The 25,630-nt window shown below is 45.1% G+C and overlaps 2 protein-coding genes across 2 annotated transcripts in view; both read right to left on the reverse strand.

Annotated features, from left to right (window-relative positions):
- LOC309822327 (huntingtin) overlaps positions 1-2,934 on the reverse strand; it is a gene marked incomplete at its 5' end in the record, with an annotated part of 99,874 nt that extends 96,940 nt beyond the window's left edge. The window contains 3 exons of the mRNA XM_082654040.1: positions 550-597; positions 1,794-1,998; positions 2,884-2,934. Coding sequence (XP_082510166.1) covers positions 550-597; positions 1,794-1,998; positions 2,884-2,934 — 304 coding nt within the window. The remainder of the gene's footprint in view (positions 1-549; positions 598-1,793; positions 1,999-2,883) is intronic.
- Positions 2,935-5,580: 2,646 nt separating this feature from the next.
- Positions 5,581-25,630, reverse strand: part of LOC309822328 (huntingtin-like) — a gene marked incomplete at both ends in the record, with an annotated part of 35,174 nt that continues 15,124 nt past the window's right edge. Inside the window, 6 exons of the mRNA XM_082654041.1 lie at positions 5,581-5,801; positions 6,525-6,666; positions 12,066-12,204; positions 13,865-13,944; positions 14,323-14,382; positions 18,840-18,960. Coding sequence (XP_082510167.1) covers positions 5,581-5,801; positions 6,525-6,666; positions 12,066-12,204; positions 13,865-13,944; positions 14,323-14,382; positions 18,840-18,960 — 763 coding nt within the window. The remainder of the gene's footprint in view (positions 5,802-6,524; positions 6,667-12,065; positions 12,205-13,864; positions 13,945-14,322; positions 14,383-18,839; positions 18,961-25,630) is intronic.

The following is a 25,630-nucleotide window of genomic DNA, read 5'->3' on the forward strand; positions in this document are numbered from 1 at the left end:
AAAAGGAAATATATGACAAACCAATTCTGATACACAAGCAACTTTTAAAACCCATCCTAGGGACTTCCCTGGTGGCACAGTGGTTAAGAATCCACCTGCTAATGCAGGGGACACGCGTTCAAGCCCTGGTCCGGGAAGATCCCACATGACGCAGAGCAATGAAGCCCGTGCGCCACAACTACTGAGCCTGCGCTCTAGAGCCCGCGAGCCACAACTACTGAAGCCCGTGCACCTAGAGCCTGTGCTCCGCAACAAGAGAAGCCACTGCCATGAGATGCCCGCTTGCTGCAACAAAAGGTAGCCCCCGCTCGCCACAACTAGAGAAAGCCCACGCACAGCAACAAAGACCCAATGCAGCCATAAATTAATTAATTATTTATTCTTTAAAAAGCCATCCTACAGGACTATTCAGGCCTGGTTATCAGATTCCAGCAACATTTATACATATAATCACCCTGCTGAGAAGAGTTATAGGCATAGCCAATTACATTACAGAAATATGGAAAAAGCAGTAAAATTGAAAATAAGAATCATTTCTGAAATAATCACCTTTTTGTTTCCTTGAAAGGACAGGGCTGCATGAAGAACCCCCTCCAGCTGTAAATCACAGAAAATGACAGATGAAAGTAAGGTAACAAGCCACTAAAATGCAGAAGGAATTAGAAAATCTTTAAGCTTGATTCAACTTTAAAACTAGAAAATATGTGAACATATTTCTACAGGTGGTGCTTAACTACAATACTGTAACATGAAATCTGCATGTTACAATTTTAATTTCAACGTGAAAATTATATTAACACTCAAATATACAGTTCTAAAATGCAAAAGAGCTCAAAGTGCATTTAAAAAGTCAAACTAAAAACATTAGAAATCTCGGATTATTTGGTCAACTAATAATTAAGTACAAATTTTCATTAGAAACAATCATTAGAAATTAGTATTTCCAGCAATTATTTGTAAGGCATGCATTCCAGAGAGAAAAGGATTGTTCAGTACAAAGGACAGTGGACAGGCAGATCAACATTTTCTACTCATGGTTCAGGCAAACACTTGTGTTCAAACGAGGCAGCAGTCAGACTTCACGCCAACCTTCCCTGGTCTGCAGATGCTGTGGGTAAAGGCCACACCGCACCCACACTGCACTAAACGGACCCCATGCACCACGCCTACTCAGTGCAGTCAGCAAAGGCTGCAGAAAGAAGCCTCTGCCGCTGAGCCAGACCCAGTTCTAGAGGCTGCGACTCAGGGACCCATCTCTTCCAGCTCCCCAGGGGCAGCTCCACATTAGACTGGTAGGTCTGCACAGCATCCGGGGGCGGGATTAGGGCCCAGTGCCCAAGAGCATGGGGAAGAAGAGCAGAGATGGGGCGGAAGAGGTGCCACGAGACGAGGAACAGAAGGGGTTTTCTAGAATCAGGCGCGACAGCAAAAAGGGCCCAGAGGGCAGAAAAGGAGTCCAGAATTCCAGGAAGACTTGAAGAGCCCACCTTTGGCAAAGGGACACAGCGCCTGGAAATCCCTTCCCGAATGCTTCCACTTCACGACAGATGAAATGCCACGCAGAGGCAGCCGAGTCAGATGCAGGAGGCGGGTTTCACGTGCTGGCCTCACCCTGCCACCTAGCCTTCCCACCTCAGCCCTGCCCCGTCTACACAATAAGGACGACACCTGCATCGCAAGTCTCCTAAGGAACTGAGCTGTCCGTTGCTCAGCACAGCATCGGAGCAAGGGTCAGGAGAGGGGCCAATAACACTGCAGGGTGGACTCCAAGAGTCACCTTCCTAACACCTTACCTATAAGCTCCACGATACTTCCGCTACGACTTCGGCAACCGGGCTCATCCTTAGCGGCAGTGAGCTGCCCGATGCCGCCCGCCGTGGTCAGCACCCGCAGGAGCTCAGGTGGAGGGGTTCTGAGGAGCTGCTGCAGGAGTTCCAGTGCGCCAGTCACAACATTGTGGTCTTGGTGCTGAGTATAATGCAAGGTCAGTTCGTACACCTAGAAACAGAAACACCAGTGTCATTCCCATGGTTTTTAAAATGTGTCCTAGGTTTCAGGTTTTTGTTTTGTCTTACGTTGGGAAAATCTGTGCCTTAATTTCACTCTCTAAAAACTTCTCTATCCCTTCTACCAGTGTAATCATAGCTTCCATGCTGTTTTCTAAAGTCCCAGCATTTTTTTCACTGTTACCTTAATTCCTTAAAAGTAAATAGAGCACTTCCACAAAAGCAGAAGCAGGCTAGTGAAGAGCTCCAGCTCCGTAAACGGGCGACTAGTAAAGGAGAGTAAAGCCCCAAATACACGGAGCGCACAGCTACTCGAACACACACGTCATAAGCAAGAAGTACTGTCATGAGTGCCACTGAGAAAGGGTTTCCAAAGCTTTTAAAGGCACTACATTAAACTTCATTAGTGCTTTTAATACTATATCACATTATATGAACATAGTGTATTTATCCTTTTTCCCTTTAATTAGAGGTGCCAGATAATATACGGAGTTCCCAGCCAAACCTGAATTTCAGATAAACAAATAATTTTGTAGTGTAACTGTGTCCCGTGCAATTTCAGGCATACTTACACCACAAGATTACTGATGATTTATCTGAAATTCAAATAACTGGTACCCCCTATTTTTATTTGCCAAGTTGGGCAGCCTTACCTTTAATATCATACAAGTCATATATACGTTTTTTAAAAAGACAGTATAGCGGTTTATAGAGTAAAAGTCTCAAAGGTGGCTACTTTGACTGGCTTGTTTTTAGTTCCTCTGATGGTTACCTCCGTAACTCTAGGTCACAGATCTGCAAACCGCAGTCCACAGGCGAATGTGGCCCTCCATCTGTTTCTGCACATAGTCTTACTGGAGCACGGCTGTGTGTGTACTGTCTGTGGCTGCTCTCCTGCTACGGTGCTGCAGTTGAGTAGCTGGCCCATGAGCCCTGCTCTAGGTAATCAGCTTTACACCGCGATTCCTGAGCCGTCTGCTCTGAGCAAAGAATCTCTTGACTTCTTACTATGTAAATGGGGGAAATGGGCACCCACACTCCCTCACCTCATCTGCCTCCTCCCAAATTCCGTTAGCAACCTGAGTGCTTTTATATTAAGGGTTACATTTATTTAGTACGATGTAACTTTTAAAATCGCACGTGCTCTGCCTAGATGTTGAGCATCTGTCATACACAGCGAAGTCAGTCAGAAAGAGAAAAACACATATTGCAGATTAACGCATACATGTGGAATCTAGAAAAATGGTACAGATGAACCTATCTGCAGGGCAGGAATAGAGACGCAGACGTAGAGCACAGATGTGTGGACACGGTGGGCAGGAAGGGGAGGGTGGGATGAATTGGGAGATTACAACTGACGTAAGTACGCTACCATGTGTAAAACAGGTATAGTGGGAACCTGCAGTATAGCACAGGGAGCTCAGCTCGGTGCTCTGTGATGACCTAGATGGGGGGGAGGGGAGGGAGGGGGAGGTCCCAGAGGGAGGGGATATATGTATACGTACAGCTGATTCACTTCGTTGTACAGCAGACACTAACACAACATTGTAAAGCAATTATACGCCAATAAAAAAAAAATCAGTATGTGTCTCATCACGTGTACATTAACACCCTTCACTGCAAAGCCTGTTAATGTGACTGGACCCAAAAAGAAAGAAGTATTTCATTATTACTAGTCCTGTGTCACTTGAAAGAGAATGTCCCAAGGATAACCGTTAAATGGATTCTCTTTTATCATAATGTCTTACTTGCTTAAAATTATTCAACATTTTAATTTGTTTCATAATTGGATAACTTACTTTTATAAATCTTCCTGGTTTTCCCCTCCTTTTAACATACACACATGCCTTCCCTTTTTCCCAGCACTTAATCATAACGTTGGTCACAAGGAGCTCCTTGGACTCCGTTTCTAATCTGAATGGCACACAGTACCAGTCATCTCAGAATTGCTTCTAACACATTCCTGGGTTAGGTGCTTTGTTTCTTGGATTTCAGGACTTCCTCTTTTTTTGTTATCTATTTCTCATTTTGCTGGAATACATCCTCAAATAATTTTTTCAAAAAGCATACATGAAAAAAGTAAGTGCACATGAAAAGCAAACTGAATTCTTACATATCTAAAAGTATCTATATTTTGCCCACACTTGCTTAACAGTTTAGCCAGGCTCAGGATTATTTTAAATTCTATTTAAATATAGCTAGCCAAACTATTATTACATTAGCTGAGTTGAACTTCTTAATCAAAATAATTTAATTCAAAATGGCCAATAGTCAAAAGAAAATAGATTAGATATGTTTTAGAGACAATCTTATCTAGCTTGCTAATGCAACAAGGTACCATGTTGTTCAACCAACATGTGAAGAAACATTAACTATTAAGAAAATCTGTAATTAATTAAGCACCACATCCCATACCCCTTCACTCCATCCTCCCAGGATTACTGCTCTCTTAGTTTAACACAGTTTTCAATATCCCTCTAGCCACATCTTCCCCCAGCACCCCTACTGACCTGTGAGAAAGCCTGGAGACCTTTACAGGATCCAGCTCACCCTCACCCGCACACTCTCACTCTCTCACTCTGTGCACTTGGCAAAGGCTGCAGCTTCTGTCTATAAAACTCTCTTCTCCCAGCTCCCTGTGTCTGCTCAAATCCTACTCACCCAAAAGCATCAGCCGTAACAGCCTGCCCAGCATGCCTCCCTGAACTTGGTCATGCACACCCCCTGCCCCCCGCCATGTACTCTACAGTACCCTACACCCCCCGCCTTGCTATTTAGTGACTGTTTGCTTGTTTCCCCCACTAGACCAATGGTCTCCAAACTTTTGACTAAGCAGCCTTTTTTAAAAAAAAAAAAAATCAGAAAAAAGTTCTGAGCATGCAACTCCAATAATATTTATTTTAAAATATTGTACAGGTACTACCGAACTCAGATATTACATATATTATAAAATATGCACCAAATCTGACAAGTCTCTAGCTCCAGTTATTGGTTTACAGGAAATACAGACAACAAAGAAGCATGTTAATTTATACAACGGAGAGTCAATTAATAAAAAATCAGATTGCCGGGAGTTCCACAGGACAATCTGTTTCTTCAAAAAATGAACTCTAAGGGAAAAATAGGGATAGAAGGCAACCATCAGATCAAAGAGAATCACAATCCTTATCAACCAATCTTATTTGGGTACTGATTCCAAAGAGCAGAAGAACAAACTGACAGGGGATACGTGGGTATTTGATGTTAAGAAAGTGTTCTTTTTTTTAGGTATGACAAGGGCATTGTCATTAAAATTTTTAAAAAAGAGTCCTCATCTATAAGGACACATATGAAATAGTTGCAGTAAAATAATACGATGGTTGGGGTTTGCTTCGAGCAGGTCCACGTAAACAGTACCCTCGGTGACCTTGTAAAGGGACGCCTTCATTTTTATCTGACATCACTACCACACACAGGTGGAGTAGCCGGGGTCATGACCTAGGATCTGAACCACAGGGTCTGGCTCCAGAGTGCACGCTCTTAAGCCTCGGCTCTGCCACTTCTCTTCCAAATTAGCTGAGTCTCCGAACGTGGGTCACGTGCGCACAAGCACTAGAGTAAAGCGCGGGATGCCCACCTGGACGAGCTGCTCCGTCGAGGGGGAGACCTCCATCTCTTTCCGCGTCACCCCAAAGCTGCCTTTCAGGCTCGTGTCCTTGACCTGCTGCTGCAGCAAGGGCACCAAATACCTCAATGTGAGCAGCACTCCGAGAATCAGAAGGGCGGAGCGTTCCTCCTCCACGGGAACCAGCAAACCTACAAACGCAGCAACAAGATTCTGTCACATCGGATTCGCTACTGGGAGACTCGTGGCTTCCTTTGTTCACAGGAAGAGATCCAAAGCAGAACCGTATCATGAGGCTGGCAGGGAGGGAAACAGATGGCACAAACATCACGGTAGCGGCCAAAATCCAGGAGTGGCTCTAAGGGGCAACATTTAAAGCCTCAGCTCAGCGAGGCCCTGCAGTGAGTGAGTTTCACTGCCTCTGAAAGCCCCGCAGCTCTTTCACGTCGACTGTCCGTCCGTGTGCTCCCGGCAGCACCTGCCAGCACGGATTTCCACAATTGCCCACAGTAGAGGAGAAGCCTTCACCGGGCCTACAGCCCTCCAGAGAGGCCCCTCACAGGGACCTGAGCCTCAATTTCCGGCCACGGGGACTCCCTGCACGCAGGGTCTCCGCAGAGGTGGTGCGGTGTGCTGCCAGAGGGCCAGGCCCGGGAAGGCTCCCGCCCACGGTCCCGCTAGCTGTCCGAGGGCCTGGCCGCATCCGCACCGCTGCACCGAGGGGGAGGAGCCTTCTTGGAACCCTCACCCAGACCCCACAGGGGCTCATTCACATTTACCAGCCGGCCAGAGCTAAAGGGCCCGGTCCAGAAGCCGAGGGGCTGCCTGATTTTAAAGAATTTCGCAGGCCTGTCTCAAGTAAACGCTAGTGACCACCCCCCACGGGGAGACTCACTAACAGGCCTACGCCTTACCTAAGAGCACACTGAGCAGCCAGCTGTAAAAGTACTGCGTCCTCCTGGAGTGCTGGCAGATGCTCACCGCCGAGCCGGCCGCCGTCCGCCGCACGGTAGGAGAGCTGCACTTCAGATTCGCTATGAAAGCCTTTAACAGAACCTGTGGAAGCAAAGTCCAAGTAGACAGAAGACGAAGCTCCTGTGAAACTCATCATGGGCTTCCCTGGTGCAGTGGTTAAGAATCCGCCTGCCAACGCAGGGGACACGGGTTCGAGCCCTGGTCCGGAAAGACCCCACATGCCGCGAGCAACTAAGCCCATGCGCCACAACTACTGAGCCTGCGCTCTAGAGCCCACGAGCCACAACTACTGAGCCCGCGAGCCACAACTACTGAAGCCTGCGTGTCTAAAGCCCGCGCTCCATAACAAGAGAAGCCACTGCAATGAGAAGCCCGCACACCGCAACGAAGAGTAGGCCCTGCTCGCTGCAACTAGAGAAAGCCCGCACGCAGCAACAAAGACCCAACGCAGCCAAAGATAAATAAAATAAAATAAATAAATTTATTTTTTTAAAAAAAGAAAAAGAAACCATCATGTATTTCAAAAAGCATAACTTGCTCCAAATTCTTGCAGAGTATAAAGTACTAACAATTTGAGACCTTCCTAGAGCTGAAAGGAAGCACACCAAATCTGGGATATTTCAGAGCAGTCTGCAAATATGTAGTCGATTTATTTCCTTATAAACTGAGTAGGGACTTGCTCAGCATCTACGTCCCTACACGAGAGTGAAAGCCTTCACTTCTAGAAAAGGTGTCCCCACAATAGTTGGGGCCAGGGTCAGTGAATAACACTATGTAAAATAAATGCAGGGCTTCCCTGGTGGCGCAGTGGTTGAGAGTCTGCCTGCCGATGCAGGGGACATGAGTTCATGCCCCGATCCGGGACGGGAGAATCCCACATGCCGCGGGGCGGCTGGGCCCGTGAGCCATGGCCGCTGAGCCTGTGCTCCGCAACGGGAGAGGCCACAACAGTGAGAGGCCCGCGTACCACAAAAAAAAAAAAAAAAACCACACACAGTAAATAATGAAGTCCAGGAGAAAAGTGCTAGCCAATCACAGCAAGGTCCCAGCCTGAACGACGGCTTGTAAACGTGCTGCTAATGCCACCAAGAGACAGTCCCAGGTCTGGAAGACGTGTGCAGCGTAACTGAGCTGAGACCACACACTCCTCACAGCTATTTTCCTAAGAAATCAGAGAATAAGACTTGTTACCGTGCCTCCAAGAAAACCCAAAGGAGGGGTGCTACAATTCTAGGGGTGCTATATTGCTAACGATGACCGTTTAAGTCTTCACAAAAATATCCAAAGAATGAAAGGGGGTGACCATCCAGCTGCAGGAGTCTGGTGACTATGTTACTTAAGAACATCTACTTCCCATCATTCTAAGCTATGCTCTGAGCGATGATTTGGCCCAGCTACTGCTGGGCGTGTACGGAGCCTCGCTGGGCAAGTCAGCGACACCACTGGGGCCCTACCGGGGAGTCTAACCATCGGCAAAGGAGCAGCCAATTAACAGCCTGGCATCTGACTTAAACAACCTTCTCCCTAACTGCGTGTTGGCATAAACTGGTTCTCAGAGGCTCATCAACGCTCAGTGAATTCACAGATTAGACCTCTGGAACCAGAGAGGTGGAGGACCAGACCCCCGGCCACAGGACACCCCTAGTGGATTGTGGCCTCCAGTTTCTCCCCAGAGACAATACCCAGAGAAACCAGTCAACTTATCTCTGACAAACTTTTTTAGCTTCAAGGAAAGATACATTTTAAAGAACTCCTTTGAGTGAGAACACACACACACACACACACACACACACACACACACACACACACATCACTGAAACGGTAAATAAAGAATCATCCTATATTAGTCCCAACTTCTAAGCAGAATGAAAGCTAAACTTACTATGAAGAGTCAGCCCATGGTGAACTTAAAGTTTGGAATAATAGTAAAATGGAACGAGAGCTCGAGGGGGCTTCCTTGGGTCTAAATCCCACAGTCCCGAGAATGCCCGGTAGCAGGCTGCTGGCCGGAGGTTACCTAGACCACCCTTAAAAGCTCTTCTCATAAGCGGAGGAAGTGCGCTAGGCTACAGGGCAGATAGCTCCACTTCTCTAAACACAGGCAGGACATACATTTAAGAGTACTTCATTCCACTTCAGGGTCAGAGTACTTAGGGAGTGGAAATGGAAATTAAATCAAACTGTGACTCCAGGTCACACTCAGCAGACGGCTAAACTTACAATGACCAAAATTCCAATTCCGCGAGGCCAGGGAGCTGCCGGAATTCGCACACACCGCTGATGAGGTGTGAGCTCGGGCAGCCACTGAGAAAAGCTGCTTGGAGGCATCTACCGAAGGTGACGTATACACACCCCACAATCTCCGTTTCTAGCTATCACAACCTGTGCTCCAAGAGACACGTACAAGGACAGGCACAGCAGCAACGCTCGCGACAGCCAATACTACGAACGACCCAAGGTCCAGCTGCGGTAAAATGATGAGCTGGAGCACATTCATCCAAGGGAACGCTACACAGCTCCGGAAAACCACAGGATCTAGTGACACACGCAGTGACGTGGGAGAATCTCACGAGCTTAGTGCTGAGCAAAAGAAACCAGACGAAAAGAATACATACTGTATGGGCCTACATATTTACAATTTAAAAACAGACCCTATGGCATTAGAAGCCAGGTCAGTGATCAGCCCTGTGGAGGAAGGAGGGAGTAGTGACAGGGAGAGGGGGCGGAGGCTCCCGGGTGCCGGTAATACTCCATATGTCCAGACCTAGGCAGTGGCCGTGAGGGCAGATTCGCTTTGTGACCACTCATCAAGGAGTACATGTATGATTTACATGCTTCTTGTCTGTACATTATACACCAGTCAAATAAAAGGCTCGGGAGTCTCAATATTTAACAGGCAAGCCTGAGAATAATGCCGCAGGGCTCCTGTTAGGAAACTTCTGATCAAACATGCTGTACTGGACACGTGAACCTCTACTTCCCAGACACACCACCAGAATCACATGTACAAGGTTTAAAAAGCATAAACTTACAAGAACAAAAAGAACAGAACAGGGACAAGCGCAGACTAGAGGCATTAGCAAATTTCTGGAAGCTAGAAAGTAAACAAGTGGTAACGGACTGATTTGCAGCCCTCAGGCAGAAGTTCCCACGCAAGCCTTTTTGGGAGCTGGGGAGAAGGACTGAAAGCCACCAACCAAAGGCAAGCTCACTCAAGCCACAGAAATCCAAGAAAAGCTCAGGCTTAGGAGTACCAGAGACATCTGAAAGTGGCGTGGATGTGGGGATGAAACAGCTGCTCATCTAACAGCTCCTTGGGTAAACTGCCAAGCCCCGCTCCCACCCAGACAGCCCGGGATGTGGTCTTCACTTCCCCGTCTCCCGCAGAGACAGGGAATCCCCAGAGATGCTGCCACAGCTGAGGACAGGCACGAGGCACAGACAGAAAAGAGAAATGAAGAAGAAGTCTGCATTCTCACCAGTGAGACTGTCAGCACCCTTCCATCCAAGGGTCCCAGGACAAATGCAGCTGGGCTGATGCCTCCAAGCAGGAGAATGAGGGATTTTTCTTTAGAGATATTGACTGGCCCAAGAGCAAAAGACTTACTGACACTGACATTTAAAGACCCACAGTGGAAAAGCAGGTTCACTACCCATTACCTGAGGAAGTCCACCAGGGGACAAAGCTTGCCACACGCTTGCTTCCAATAAGCTTTTTAGGGGCTCACTCAAATCTATGCGGACAACTGCTGACATAAAAGAGAAAGACAGGAAATAGAACAGAGGAAGTGAGAAGAAACACACAACGTGGAGGTCAAAGGAAGTTGTCAAGAAACTATAATCAGTATCCTCAGAAAGATAAGAGAGTGTATTCATGAAACAAGAAGAGGGTGCCAGAAAACATGACCATTCTGAACACGAGAAAGCTCTTAGAAATTAATGCCACAGCAGGAACAAAAATTCCAGAGAAGAGTCTGAGGTGGACATCTCCTAGCAAAGTACAGGAAAGAGACATGGAAAATAGAAAGAAAAGATAGTACAAATGTGCATCAGTCCAGGAGGACCAACAGCTAACTAACGAATTTCAGAAAGACAGCACAGAGAAAATAAAGGGGGGAAATTGTCAGAGAAGTATAAGGACAACTCCCAGAACTGAAGGCTGGAACGTTCCAAATTAAAAGGTCTATCAAGCACCCAGCACTCCCCCCTCCACAAAACAGCAAAAACCTTCTAGAGAAGGACACATTCAGAGGCGAAGAGATCAGGTCATTCGACTTCTCGGATGCCCCGCTGAAGACTATGAGACAAAGGGGCAAAGCCTGTACATTCCCAAGGGAAGACCATTTCCACCCCAGAACTCTACGCCCAGCCAAGCGTGAGGGAGAAATCAAGGCATTTTCACTAATGCAGAATCTCAAACGATTTACTTGCCAGTCAGCCTTTCTCGGGAAGCCCCCTCTCCAGGAGTAAGCCTACAGAGACAAAGACAGGGCAGCCAGGAATCAGGCATCGGACAGGGGAGCCAAGACATGACCGTGCGACAGACCTAAGGGGCGCCCTGACCAGGCTGGAGCAGCAGCTGCAGAGCCCAGGACGACCCCAGTGGAGGAAACGGGTCCAGGAAACTACCCATCATGTGCACAACTGAACTGAGACACACAGCGCTGGTGGGAGGTGTGAGAAGATGGAAATTGCCAAAGAATAATAAGCAAATGAAAAAGAGGCAATTACTGACTCCGGAAATACCAAAGAGTTATACACAGAAACATAACCACGGCACAGAACATAACTAGTTGTGACTATTTACTTAGGCATAATAATGTACACTCTGAATACTGATATAACTGTAGTAAAAAGAGGGAAGAAGGGTTAGAGTTGAATTCATCTTTCCCATTGTAAAAAATAAAAAAATCCAAAACCAGCAGTATAAGCAAGTTATTTAGAAATATGGAGGGAAATACCAAGAAAAACACTTAACACAGGACTGACCCACTAAAAGGATGAAGTCAAGAACCTGTAATCCTCAGACCATGTGACAGGGTCATGATTTCTGGACATTATAGACAAAACACTAAAGAGGGTTTGAAGGTTGCTGGTTGGGGCAAAAACAAACAGGAAGTGGTTCCCAACGGCTGCAGGGCACTCGTACGCACAAGGCATCATCGGTGAGCTTTCTCCTGCCTGCAGTCCAGGGACGGTGGCCTTTCTTCAGCCAGGCTAAGCAGTCAATCTTATACCCCAAAACCAGTCTGCTCTGACAAAATGCCTTTGGATTTTGCATCTATAAACCATCTCCCTACTCCTCTTTTCACCCGACAGTAAGAAAGCAGAAGTGGAAAGAAACTCTCAGTGTGCCTCCAAAGAGCTCAAAAGGTTTTAATCTGAACTATGAAGCACAGCCTAACTCGAGAAGTACTCTCAAATGCCTGCCTGCGCAAAAGCCCAACTCCCACGCTTGTGACCTGAGGCAGCAGTCATACCTTAATTTCATTGTCGTTTGCAAAATTGCCAAAAGAAGCCATAATCTTAGGGACAGCTGCAGCCAAGGTCTCCTGGACAGACTCCTCGGGTCTCTTGCTTGTGCGCGTCAGACAAGGCAAAAGGTTTACCAAGTAAGGCCTGCACATGTGAGAGGGACACTAATTACTCTTCCAGGGCCTACCTTAATGAGAAACACAAGCGATTAGTTCAGCGTCTGTTAGGGAAAAACCAGTTTTTACATGCAAGAGAGTCCTTCCTGGAAGGTAAACAAACCTCTGCTAGAAGACTAAAGGCAGATGAAGCCCAGATGCTGGGAGGCTCTCATCCTTTGTTTCTCCTCTAGTCACACACACGACTCTCAAAAGCTTGTTTTAAAAATTCTTTGCAGTAAATTATAACAGTTATTAAAATAATCAGATTCTAAATGAGAAAATAACAGATAATATAAGAAAACACCATTTAAAAAGTAAATTAAGAAATAAGAATAAAGCTTTCTTGAAAAGGGAGCATTACAAAATTTTTTCTAAGCATTGACCTGAATAAGGCCTTAGAGAGAAGCCTGGCCCTCTACAGAGAAGTAGCAGACCACGCAGGACTGGAGAGGAGCAGTCACAGGACAGATAAGCCGAAGCCACGGGACAAGAACTTGGTGGCGACGGCGGCGTCCTCTAGTGGCAGAGACGGGCAGCAAGCAGGTGCACCCCTGGGACTGTACAGGGAGGGAGGCGGGCCCTTCTAAGGAGATGACCCAAGGGAAAACAAACCAGACATCAGAAGGAAGACATGCCCAACTTTTCAAAGTCAGGCCAATGAGTCAACGGAGTGTCTGAGGTGACGGGGGCCACTGGGGGCCAGATCTCCCTGGGCCTTGGTAAGGAGTCTGGATTTATCTGAACAGCTCTGGGAAACGAGTAAAGAGTTTAAGTGAAGGAATGACATGACCCAATCATAGTTTTTTAAGGTCACTTTGGCTTCTGTGTGGAGAACTAGGGATGTGTTGCTTTAGAAATATAACGAAGTTTTCAAAACAAGGGTAGTAACAGAGAAAGGTTATATAAAGAGATGTCCTTAGTGACTGTACGTGCGCAATCATGTAAGACCCTTATTACAGTCAGGCTCAGTGGAACAGATCACTGTTCATATTAAAAGAGAGGGTTTCTGCCACTCCACCAGTTCCTCGGGGACAGAGCCAAGGGCTCCATGGATGTCAGCACGTCTTGCCAGTGAAGGAGAGAAGGAAGGAGTTGAAAACCGTGGCCCTTCTTTTGTTTTTCAATCCATTAAGATACAACTGGTTCAATCAGTCAAATCTTTATTCACAGTTTAACACTCATATTTTTAACCCACATAATAGACAAAGGCATGGTTTTCTGTAATCCCTAGAGTGAGCACAATGAGGTAGTACTCAGCCTTCGACCACCCGGCAAGTATCTGCCCGGCCAGTACCGCGTGCAGGCGCCGTTGTCAGTGTTGGGCTGCAGCAGGGGCCAGACAGGGATGCCCCCACTGTCCTGAGACGCACATCTCCTACAGCTCTCAGGGGAGGGTGGGGTAGAAAACGAACAAGCACGCTGATGAAGCGTGCGGCAGTATTCCTGAGAGCCGTAAGTTTTACGCAGGAAAAGGATCAGGACAACCTGTACTGCAGCTGGAGAGGCAGAGGTGGGCAGCTTCAGACAGAGTGGACAGGGAAGACCTTTAGAGAAATGACATTTGAGCCAAGAGGGCAAGAATCCACCGCAGCTGGCCCCCCACCCAAAATAATAATAATAGTGATAACCCAGAGTGTCCACTTTACCTGCATTTCTGAGGCCGAACGAGGTGAGCCAGCTCGGCAAACCTCCACAGGGCAGCGCGCAGGCTCCGAGGAGCGCCGTTCTGAGGGATTTAAGAAGCAGCGTGTTACATTGAAGAGTCGCCGACACGAGTCACCAAGAGGACTTCAAATAAACAAAAGCATTTTTTTCATTGCTAATTTCTATTTTTAGAGAAAAGGCCATTTAAATGTGTAACTACTTTTGAAATGTTAAGGTCTAATGGGATGCAATTATAAAGATATTTTTTAAAACTACCATGTTAGTTCCCATCCCATCTAATAAATAATGAGGAGCAACCTTCTGAAGAAAAGTAAAACAATAAAGTCTACTTTACCAAACAGCATTTATTTCCTTATCAAATAAAAGATAAAATTTCACATACACTGCTCAACACAGTGAATCAGTAGCACTTTTTCAATGATGGAAAACAAAAGCCTACCTTTTTAATTTCCTTATAGAGTTCCAACTGTAACCTCGGAAGATTAGAATCCATCAAAGCCTACAACAAAATACAAGAGATTTGTTCACGGAAGACACATTCTACTAGCAATTCTAAAGAAAGCTAAAAGGCAGCTAAAATTTCAATTTGGGGGCAAAGTAGAATATAACAGCAACTAAACTAAGAACCTATTCTTTAAGAAAGAAGCATATGTATGCAGGAAGTTACCAAACAGACTAGATACAGGTCATTCACTTTAATTTTAAAAATGGAAGGAAAAAATTTAACTTTCATTACAATCAAATACTACACAGTATCAAAATTAAATGGTAGATAGTTCAAACTCATTCTAAAGCTCTTACATTCAATTAAAGCACATTCTGTTGGACGATCCAACATTAGCAATGCCCTGGAGTCTGCAGGGCCAGCAGGGCGGTGGGTGGACATCCCAGATCAGAGCCTCTAGCTCTGGCGTGAGAATACTCCTCTCCACGCAGAAGCCCAAGTCCTTTCCAAAGGTCTGGTCCCCCAGTGATGCACGGGTGCTCCCCAGGGAGCAGCAATGCTCCGAACCTGCTGGAACCATAGGCTCCTCAGAGCCATTTCTTGACCCTTCTGCTCACTTATGGGCCAAACCAAAAAATGGCCACACAGCCAATTTCAACCCAGTAAGAATGGTTGATGGCAACCACCGCCAGTGACACAAAGTCCCCGTTGGAGGCGGCTTCTCAAGACAGAAAGGAGAGACTTCTGTGCCCTGCTCTCAGCCATGGGAACCCTCTCTTCCAAAACAGTATTGCCAATGTCTCGTCCACAAGAAGAGCAGAAAGACGTAACCAAGCCTCCATGGAAAATCCCTCCTCCTTTCCTAAGATGTACAGCATGTGATGTCTATAAACCAAGCTGGTCTTAGTAAAACTCATGGAGGTTCAGCAAGCTTGAGAATCAAACCAGGGTCACTTTCTGGGAGGTTCCAAATAATGTCTCAGAAATTTTAAAATCCTAATTCTGCTGTTTCAGCGTGTACTGAAATTCCTTAAACGAGCACACCAAAATGGACAAACATATATTAAAGCACTACTTTGCCAATAAAACCAGAAGGCATATCAAAGTTTTGTTTTACTTTATAAATGTTTTATAAACTGATATCAAACCTATTTTATTACAGGAGGAACGTAAACCCCAAGCCCCTGGAACAGCACTGAACGGGCCCTCGCAGTCATGGGTGATGGGAAGGTGCCATCTGACCCCTCCCGGCTCCTGACCCCACCTTCACACTGAGGCGAACACACACAGCAGCCAAGTCCAGCCCATCGCGGCCCCCTGTGCCTCACAGGCCGCCCTGGTTCAAGGCCCCCATCGCTCCTGCCCGGGTTACTCAGCCTCTCGCAGGGATTCTGGGTGCACAGTCTCTCTCCACTCCAAGGCAGGCTACATGGCATCCCCAGGCTACTCCATATAAATAAAGCACTCCTCTGACCAGGTTAAAGACCTTCACGAGTTCTTCCTCTTCATCCTCTACCAAATGAAGTTCACGAGCTCTTCCTCTTCATCCTCTACCAGATGAAGTACAAACCCCTTGAATGGATCCTCAACACCTCCCATTCTCTGCTAGCACACACGTTCACCCTCCTAGGTGGGTCTGCAGGGGTTAAGACGGTCCTGATCTCCTCACTCACCTAACAGCCACCACCTCCAGGAAGCCTTCTCTGCCTCGCCAGACAGAAATCACATCCACTTCCTGACCGCCACGATGAGTTGCCAGCATGTCTCGGAACTTACAGCACGCATTAAGCCATTCCTGTACAAACGTGCTTCCTCCTCCCCAAGACTGTAAATTATCTGAAGGCAGGAGCATGCTGTCAGCTGAAGCACATCCCCAGTGCATTTGCTACACAAGTGAAAAGCAGAGCATGCCCCATTTTCTTGGGTCCTCATCCTAAGCATATAATGATACTCTGAAAAACAGAAGGCGCAAGTCCAGGACCTGACTCCTAAGTGACCATCCATGTGTTCCTCTCCACCCCTGACACCCGGGCCTAACGCCATCCAAGTTCTCCCGAGCCTGTCCTTCCTCTGCCACCGTGAGAGCACATCAGCCAGACCCTGACCCCATCCCCAGCCTGCTGGCCTTGAAGACCTGCGCATCTGAGGAAGCAGACATCAGAGCACAGCCAAAGCCCAGGGTGTCCAACTTTAAGCAGAAAGAAGAGGTTCTGAGAGACTGACCTCGTCTTACGCTCAGGGGCGCAACATGAGAAGTTGGAACCTCTGCACTGGGAGGCCAAAACAAGGCAGAGGAAATAGGAAGGCAGTAGAGAGGTGGCCAGGAAGAAAAGCCAGCACCTAGAGCTCTGACCAGGCCATGGCCCAAGCCCCCAAACACACACACCAGGCTAGCTGGACGGCAGTTACAGAAGCAGGTCTCTCTCTGCAGCATGTGCCTCCAGGTAAAATGACCACCTTCTCTGTTTGTGTGTTTGGGGCCGTATTGTCCTCTCTCCCCTCCTCACCTGTTCTTGTCATGGCCAAGGCAACCTGTGGTGACTTCTTTAGGTTTCCTGATTCTGAGGATCAGAGTTCAAGAACTGAAATATCAGAAAAAGCCTAGCCTGGTCCTGCCAGTGGGAATAAAAAAAAGCAGCAAGGATGTTGAGGCCTAGAGAAAAGCAAGTGTAAGTGAAAAAGTCCACCTCCAAACGTGCTGTGGACCCATCACACCTGAGTGGTACCCACACACTGCCGGGCAGAGAACAAGGTCAAATGGCCGTGGCCACTGCAACACTGCGGAGGTGGGGGGGTGGGGGGGCGTGTGGAGACGTGAAATGCAGGTGGAGGGAGAAGACCAGGCAACTCCCAATGGAGAAGCCAGAACCCTGTGTCTGCAGGGAAGCTGGCGCCCGAGCATAGACAGCATGGCCCACAGATCCACACGCCAGAAAGCGGGGAGCAGTGGGGCTCTGGCATGCCCCTCGGCCTCTCTGGTTAAGGAAGCAGGAATCTCACTGTAAGAGCGCCCCTTCCCACTCCGAGGCCCAGCAAGGGGCAGGATAACACTAACCCGTCACGCACGTCACTGCACCTGATCCTCACACTCACGCACACCACAAACCCGTGTCCGATTCCCTCTGTGGTTAAGGAGACGGAGGCTCGCAGAATGAAGCACATCTCCCGAAGCTGCTCAGCGAGCGGGCAGCAGAGGCCAGATTCAAGCGCAGGCCTCCTTCACTCCAGAACCTCCCTGTGCCCCACCTCCTTAACGCAGGAGTAAAGGGTGACCGTCTTCCCGAGGAAGCTGGACCCATGACAGAAAAATGAAGGACAATTTCTTGGCCAATGTAAAGTGTGACCACTCTCCAGAGAAAGCCCTTGGGGAGACTCCAAAGAACAGTTTTGGTTTTCAAGATCCTAATAAGGAGGGAAATATTCAACTAGCCTATGTTAGGCTGGAGTTCTTGGCTCATCTGGCCAAGTAAGTATTACTAGGAAGAGAGCCTTCAAGGAAAATGAAAAGATGTGGCCTTATCTCAATTCCATGGGTGGAACTCAGAACAGTAAGGGAAAAATTAGGAAAAACTGGAAAGATCCAATTAGCAGCGCTTCCCTGCAGAGAAGCGAACAAGATACATTTTCTCCTTCACCATTATCAAGAAATCGTTTTTGGAGAAAGCGTCAAGAACTATGTCAGTGAACCTTCCTCAGCACCGGTTAGCCTATGGTGGGAACAATATATAAGCTTAGACACAAAATTCAAAAGGCTCATTCACACACTCAAAGGTGACCTGGAAGAAGGTGCCCAGGGTGGTTGAGGATACAAACTAGGAGAATGGCAGAATGAGAAAAACAAGGATTGTTTTCCAACACCGTAAGAATTATGGAAGAAAGACTTTATCTTCGATGGCAGCAGAAAACAAAAAAAGGGAAAAGTGGATTAAAGCTACAGTGGTCTTGGGTACTAGCTCTGCACCGGGAAGCAGTAAGCGAAGAGGACAGGTGTCCCCCGCCCACTCCTTACCTCACCTACCACCCAGGTAGCTCTGGCTTTCTGGCTTCATCAACCTTTTCTGGGAACTCCTGTCTCTCCAGTCACGTCACACTAACTCCAGCGCAGCTACCAGAGAAGGCACATCTTTACCTGCAAACAGTACTGCCTGACCCAGGTCTTAGGAGACGAAGACACCAAAAGTGGATCCCACTCCCCGTCCCCCTGCCTTTCAAGGCCTCATGGTTTCTCAACAAAGTGATGCTTTCCCCAAGAGCACCCAGTGGCCCCCATCAGCGCCCACCCCGACCTATGCCCTGTGCAGGCACGAGGGTAAACCCACTCCCTCTGATGGGGCAGGTGCAGCCGGCACGCTGGCACACAGCAGAGAGCCTCCAAACCACACACCATAAATGGAAACATTGCAGATGTCCTAAGGGACTTTGCTACTCAAAACAAAAGAACCCTAAGTCATGGTTTCTTCTCTTAGCTACAACGGTCACAGCTCGTAGAACACCGTCCACAGGGCTCTTACTTTTATGACTTTGTTGAGGCACTCGTCAGCCACCATCCTGACATCTGACTCTGCGTCATCACTGCACAGCAGAAAAAGTTCCATAGCAATGCCCAGAAGTTTCTGAAATTCTGGAGAATTTCTAAGTAAAAAAAGAAGAGAGACTGTCACAGCCAAAAGGAACCTCAGAAGACACGACGACGAAACATAGTGAAGTTTCTGGTATCCTATGTGGGATTCTGGAACAGAAAAAGGACATTACATAAAAATTAAGGCTAACAGTATACCAATATTGAGTCATTAATTGTGAAAATTGCACCACAGTAATGTAAGATGCTAATAATTTGGGTAACTGCATGTGGAGTTTATGAGAACACTCTATACTATCTTTGTAATTGTTCTGTAAATCTAAAACTATTCTAAAATTTAAGAATTACTTATAAATAGAAGTGTACTTGCAAGACAATCTTATTTTGTTTGAGTTTTAGTCAAAAAATCTTAAAAAGACACTGTCTTTGTACGTACTTTAACTCAATTAAAAAAAAGACACGGCTTCAGATACTTAAATCTCAGATAGCCATCTGCCCTCTGCCAACAAGTTACTTCTACTCTTACAATATTCTCAGAACCTAGAAAATCAATATACCAATATAACTCCTTTACTCCTTTTTCATCTTGCTTTCAGTATGTTCCAAACTCAACATGATCATGGTCAGGCTGTGTTTTTGTTGCTCCATCAGTCTCAAGAACTGGAATCTAGGCGATGCCTGTAAATGATTTTTAAAAGTTTCACTGAGAGAGCCTGTCAGGCAGTTGTGATCCAATTGGCTAAACACAGCCAAGACAGAGAGACCCATGGCCATGTGCATGAAACTGACTTCACAGCACAGTGAGGGATGGGCCAGCAGCAATACAGCCCCTGGACAAAGCTGCTATTCTTGAAACATCTCAGTCTAGAGTCCTCTGAAATAAAGGGCCTCCTCCCCACTCTCTCTCTACCTCACAATTCCTACCAAGAGTCAGAAGAGCCAGGAGCCTAAGAGAAAGCAAAGAACCACGTTAGCAGTGATCAACAAACAAGTACGAGCAAGAAAAAAAATGTGCCCCTCAGCGATATTTCAGACCTCATCTCTGTGGAATACTCCTGTGAATAAAGAGGAAAGGTCCCTGGGATGCTGGCACAGCATCCAGGCGCTGCTCAAAGTGGTGCTACGGAAATACAATGTGAGCTACAAGTGCAATTTTATACTTCCTAATAGACACACAAATAAAGAGAAACAGGTAAAATTAATCTTAATAATGTATTTCATTTAACCCAATATATCCAAAACATTATTTTAACAAGTAATCAATACGAAAAAATTACTGGGATATATAACAATCTTTTTTACAGCACATCCCAATTCAAGCACAAAATTTTCATTCGAAGTATTTTATTTGTATAGAGACTCCATAAAATTCACAGTTGAAAAAGTAGGTTTACTTAAATAAAACCTGGAGATCTAATGCACAGCTTTGTGATTATAGTCAACAATACTGTATTTTAAACTTCAAAGTTACTAAGAGACTAGATCTTAACTGTTCTCAGCACAAAAAAAGAAATGATAATGATGTGACATGATAAAGGTGTTAGCTAACACTACGGCCGTCAGAGTGCATTATACAAATGTATCAAACCAACACGTGCACCTCAAACTCAGTGTCATATGCCAATTACATCTCAATTTTTAAAAAAGAAAAAAGTAGGTTTATATACCATTTCTAACCATGCCTAAAAGGTCTCCAATTACTAATCAAATATTGATTTTTAGATTTTAATTTAATAAAATAGATACAGGGCTAATTAGGTTATCTACTTCTCTTTGAGAGAGCTTTAGAAGTTCATCTTTCAAGAAACTGTCCGTTTCATCTAAGTTACTGAAGTTCATAATATTCCTTTACTATCCTTTTAATATTGATACAACCTATATCGATAGTTTGGAGGGGCTAGAGGCGCCGACCCTCCACAAAGTCAAAAACCCGAGTATAAATTATCTGCAGGTTGGAAACCACAGATTCAACCAACCGCGCGTGGTGTAGTACTGCAGCATTTTTTGAAAAAAATCTGCATATAAGTGGACCCATGCAGTTCAAAACCATGTAGTTCAAAGGTCAACTGCATTTCCATTTCTGCTCTTGCACCCTTTGTGCTATGGCTGTCATATATTCCACTCCTACGTGTAAACCCCAAAATACATCGTTATTATTTTCGCTGTAAACAATCAAGTATATTTTTGAAAGATTAAAAGTAAGAGGGAAAGTCTTACATTTACCCACTACAGTTACCATTTCCACTGCTCTCCAATCCTTTATGTAGATCCAGACTTCTATCTGGTACCATCTTCCTTCTACCTGAAACACTTTCTTTAGTATTTCTTATAGTAGTTGCCCATTGGACATAGAAGATTTCAGCTTTTGCAAGCCTGAAAAAGTCTTTCTTTCACCTTTGTCTTTGAGAAAGAAGTTTCTACAGGGTATAGAATTCTAGGGGTTTTTCCGTTTCAGTACTTCACAGATGATGTTGCACGGACTTCTGGCACTTTTTTTTTCCAGTGAGAAATCCACTGTCACTCTTACCTTGGTTCACTTTAGGTCTTTCTCATGTCTTATCTCTACTTAACATATTCAATCTTTTCTCTAGCTTCTTGAACTAGAAGAACAGTTACAGTTACTGTTTTAACGTTTCTGTGTACAAATTTTACCACCTGTGCAATTTCTGGGTCAGCTTCAATTGATTTTTTCCACTGTCAATCATGCTTTCCTGCTTCTTTGCATTCCTGATAATTTCTGACCAGATGCCAGACCTTGTAACTTTTATCTTGTTGGGTGTTATATACTTCTGAATTCCGATAAATATTCTTGAACTTTGCTCTGGAATGCAATTAAGTTACTTTGAAAGAGTGTGATCACCTTGGGTTTTGCTTTTAAGCTTTACTAGGCAGGACTGGAATGACATCCTAGCCTAGGGCTAAGTGAGCCCTGTGGCGAAGGCAAACCCTTCTGAAGGCAAACCCACCCAACGCCCCAGGAAGCATGGGGTTTTCCACTCTGGCTGGGGGGAACAGGAGCTCTTCCTGCGCCTGTCTGAGTTTAGCACCTGTTCCCTCCAATCCCCTCGGGTGGTTCCACCCCCAGCCCCAGGGCACTGAGGGACCCCTGCAGGTCTCGCTGATGGCTCCGTGCAGCTCCCCCCTCTCTGGTATTCTCCCCAATGGGCCCCAGCCACCCTGCCTCCTGAGGCCATGAGCTCTGTCTCCCCATCTCAGCAGCCACTGGGCTCTGCCTGGGTTTCCCCTCCTCACATCCTGGCTGGGAAACTCCCTCCAGGCAGTAACCTGGGGAAGTCATAATGCTCATCGCAGTAGTTTTCCATTTTTCCAGAAATGCCTGATGCCCGGTGCCTTGAAAACCATTGTTACATATATTTTATCCATTATCAATTGCTTTAGGCAGGAAGGTAGATCCTGTCCTTGTCACTCAGCCAGAAGCAAAAATCTTTCATGATTTTTTAAATTTAATTTTTAACATATTACTAATATCTTTTCTGGTCACAAATATAAATATCTATAAATCACCTTTTATAAAGTTAGCTAATATTCCTTTCTATAAATGTATCCTAATTCTTCAATTCTGTGGGTAAGTCATTACGATTATTTTTAGTCTTCTAATGGGATGAACAGCACTGCACATCGTTGTACACTTTCCTCAGGATGAACTCCTGAGGTGAAACAGTTAAGTCAAACAGGTAGTGTTTGCCAAACTGCCTTTTAAAAAAGCTGTCTCACCTCTGAAAAACCCCTGAATATTTTTTAGTGTTTGGCACTCTGACAGGTGAAACTGTTCTTATTCGTGTTTTAGTCTCATCCCACTGACCACCAGTGAGTGTGAGCATTGCCTCCACAGGAAGCACAAAGTAAGTGTCAGCCATATGCTCACGGGCCCCACCTCATGTCTTCTTTTCCAAAAGGCCTATTCATAGCCTTTGCCTATTTTCCTATTAGGATGATAGTCTTTTTCTTCATGATTTATAATTGCTCTTTATAGACGCTATTAAACCTTTGATATATATGCTGTCAATACTTTCCCCAAGTTGCATTTATGTAATTTCCAGTTTAAAGTGGATTTTGACATACTGAACTATATTCCAGATAAAACATTTTTTTCCTTTATACTGCTAGCATTCCACAGCCTGAGATTCAATGTTCTTTTTATAGTAATGATTTCACTTTTTTGTGTTTAGGTAATTAATCTGGCATTTATGTTTGTTTGCAATATGAAGAAGAAACATAATACCCCCCACCGAAGAGTCAAGGGGTTCATCATTTCCATACTCATACAAGATGCTACATGTATCATAAATTCATACACACAGATACACACATACACTTTCCCACTTTCTATTCTATACCTTCTTTAATGTCTAACAGCTATTTTAATTTCACGTACACCAGGTATCACCATATTACTGATGGTTTCAGATTTTCTTTGCAACAGTGATGTATTGATTCTTGCAGATGAACAAGTTCAAAAACATCTCTACTAGAATTTTGATCAAGATCATTTTAAATTTATGGATTAATTTTGAGAAAATTTAACTTTATGATAAAGAAATCTTCCCATGTAGAAAGGGAAGCAGTAGTCTGTACCTTTCAGGAAAGTCAATAGCTGTCCTTGTGTAGTTTCTGCACGTCTCTTGTCAACTCCTGGAAATTTAATATGTTGGTGCTACTATGAATTGGATCTTGAACCACTACATTTTCTAACTGATTTATGCTAATATTGGGGAAATCTATAGATTCCTGTACACTTATTTTTACCCAACCACTTTATCAAGGTACACTTGCTTAGATGAGGGTTCCTAAGTATTCCCCAGAGGATACTTGTAAAAAACAAGTCCCCACACTCCACCTGAACAGAAAACGTAAGTGTGCTGGGGAAGAGGGCAGTGAGGTATCTTCGTCACTATATTTTTGACAAATCTTCCGGATGATTTTGATGTTCATGTGTATTTAGGAACCAGTAGGACAGACCACCAACTTGAGAGCTTAGGTAGACTAAGAGTCACAGTACACAATGAAGACTTCAGAAGCTGCCACGGAATAACCCCACTGGAGAGAAGGTCAGTGTATCACAGAAGCTGTAAGAACGTACCAGAGGTTAATTACACTCAGGAGAGATAAGAGGAAATACCAGCCATCGAGAAGATTTCATAAATCATTACATGCATATAAAACATCCACTTCAGCTCTACACTCCAAAATTCCTAGAAAGTATGGAGAGTATCTTAAAACAAACTTGTTCTTTGATCTGACGGGACCAGAAACAACCTCTCTGGGTCCAAAAAATATCCTATTCATATGCTGCTGTGTAGAACAAGCAGTATAATGACTATCAGCATTACTCCATACAAACATAATAGACATACGAATGTAAAAACTATTATCAGTCACTACTGTGATTTAAGATGGCAAACTGAACCACAAATCAGTCTTAACACATCTCAACATACTTTACTACCAATGTGTGAATCTAAGCCAACATTCCATCAATTCCATTGGGAACTGTCAAGAAACAAACTAAGTATAATGCATGAAGCACTAAGACTGGAAGAGATCTAGTTCCTGGGTCCATAAGCTTTCAAAGTGAGGTGTTACTCCCTGAGACCCGGATGCTGGGGGTCAGGTGAGCACAGCAGTGCTACAGCAGCAGCAGGCACCAGGGGCCTGTCGGGCATTTACCGTCATTTCATACAAAAGTAATGACAGTTTGTAGGACAATGTGCGTCACGACGGGATGTATTTCTGGCTCTCAGTAGCTAAAGAACACATCTATGTAGCTCTCAACAGTGTTTCACGGGTGTCGCTTCATCCCACAAGAACCCTTATAAATTGGGTTTACATTTCATAGATGAGGCAACAGTGGCTCCAAGAAGTTAAACTTATCTAAAACCACCTGGCTTATAAGGAGTGGATATAGAATTCAAGCTTTTTCCCCCCTACTTTTATCTTAGTATTGTTTTCTAAGCTATGCTAACAATAGTATGCTAACTTAGAATTTTTATATTTTTATTCTCAGCACATATTCTCATTTGTCACTTCATTTCTTCCCACAATATTTCTACAAATTAGATAGAAACAGAAATCATCCACTGTCCTTCACAAACTGAATGAGTTCAACTAAAATGAAATACTCTATTGTGAAACTGCTTTGAAAGTATGAAATACAAAAGCAAGGTGCCACTAAAACTAAATGAATCACCAAATATCTGTCAGTACTAAAATCAAGATTATTCTCAGAGCTTTTTCTAACAGATTATAAAGAGCTCTTTCCAACAGGAGAATAACATGAATGATTTATTCCAAAGGAAAGAAAAGCCAAGAGAGAAGTACTTCACACATGCCCATGTGGGTAACAGAATTCTGAAATCATAAGTAAATCTGTTTCCTACTCAGCCATCAGAAACAGGCTTAAAATATTTACCATCCACAGCTACTATGAACAATGGTCAGAAAAACCGACAGTCCAAAGTAAAGAGAATGAGGAGAATTAGCAACAAAGCTACACAGAAGGTGCTGCTAGTTCAGCACAGAGGAACAATCGAGCCAGGGAAGCAGACCTCCAGTCAATGCCCGTGATCCCACTGGTCCCAGAGCCTTAATGAGCAGGCAGCAGCCATGGGGGGAGCACGTGCACTCCCACAGTGTCGGACGAGGGTAAAGTGCTGAAGAAAAGCAAACAAAAGACCACGAGAGTGCATTTATGTCTAACCTAAT

This window comes from Grampus griseus (genome assembly GCF_964374135.1).
Source record: "Grampus griseus genome assembly, chromosome: 4".
NCBI classification, from domain to species: domain Eukaryota; kingdom Metazoa; phylum Chordata; class Mammalia; order Artiodactyla; family Delphinidae; genus Grampus; species Grampus griseus.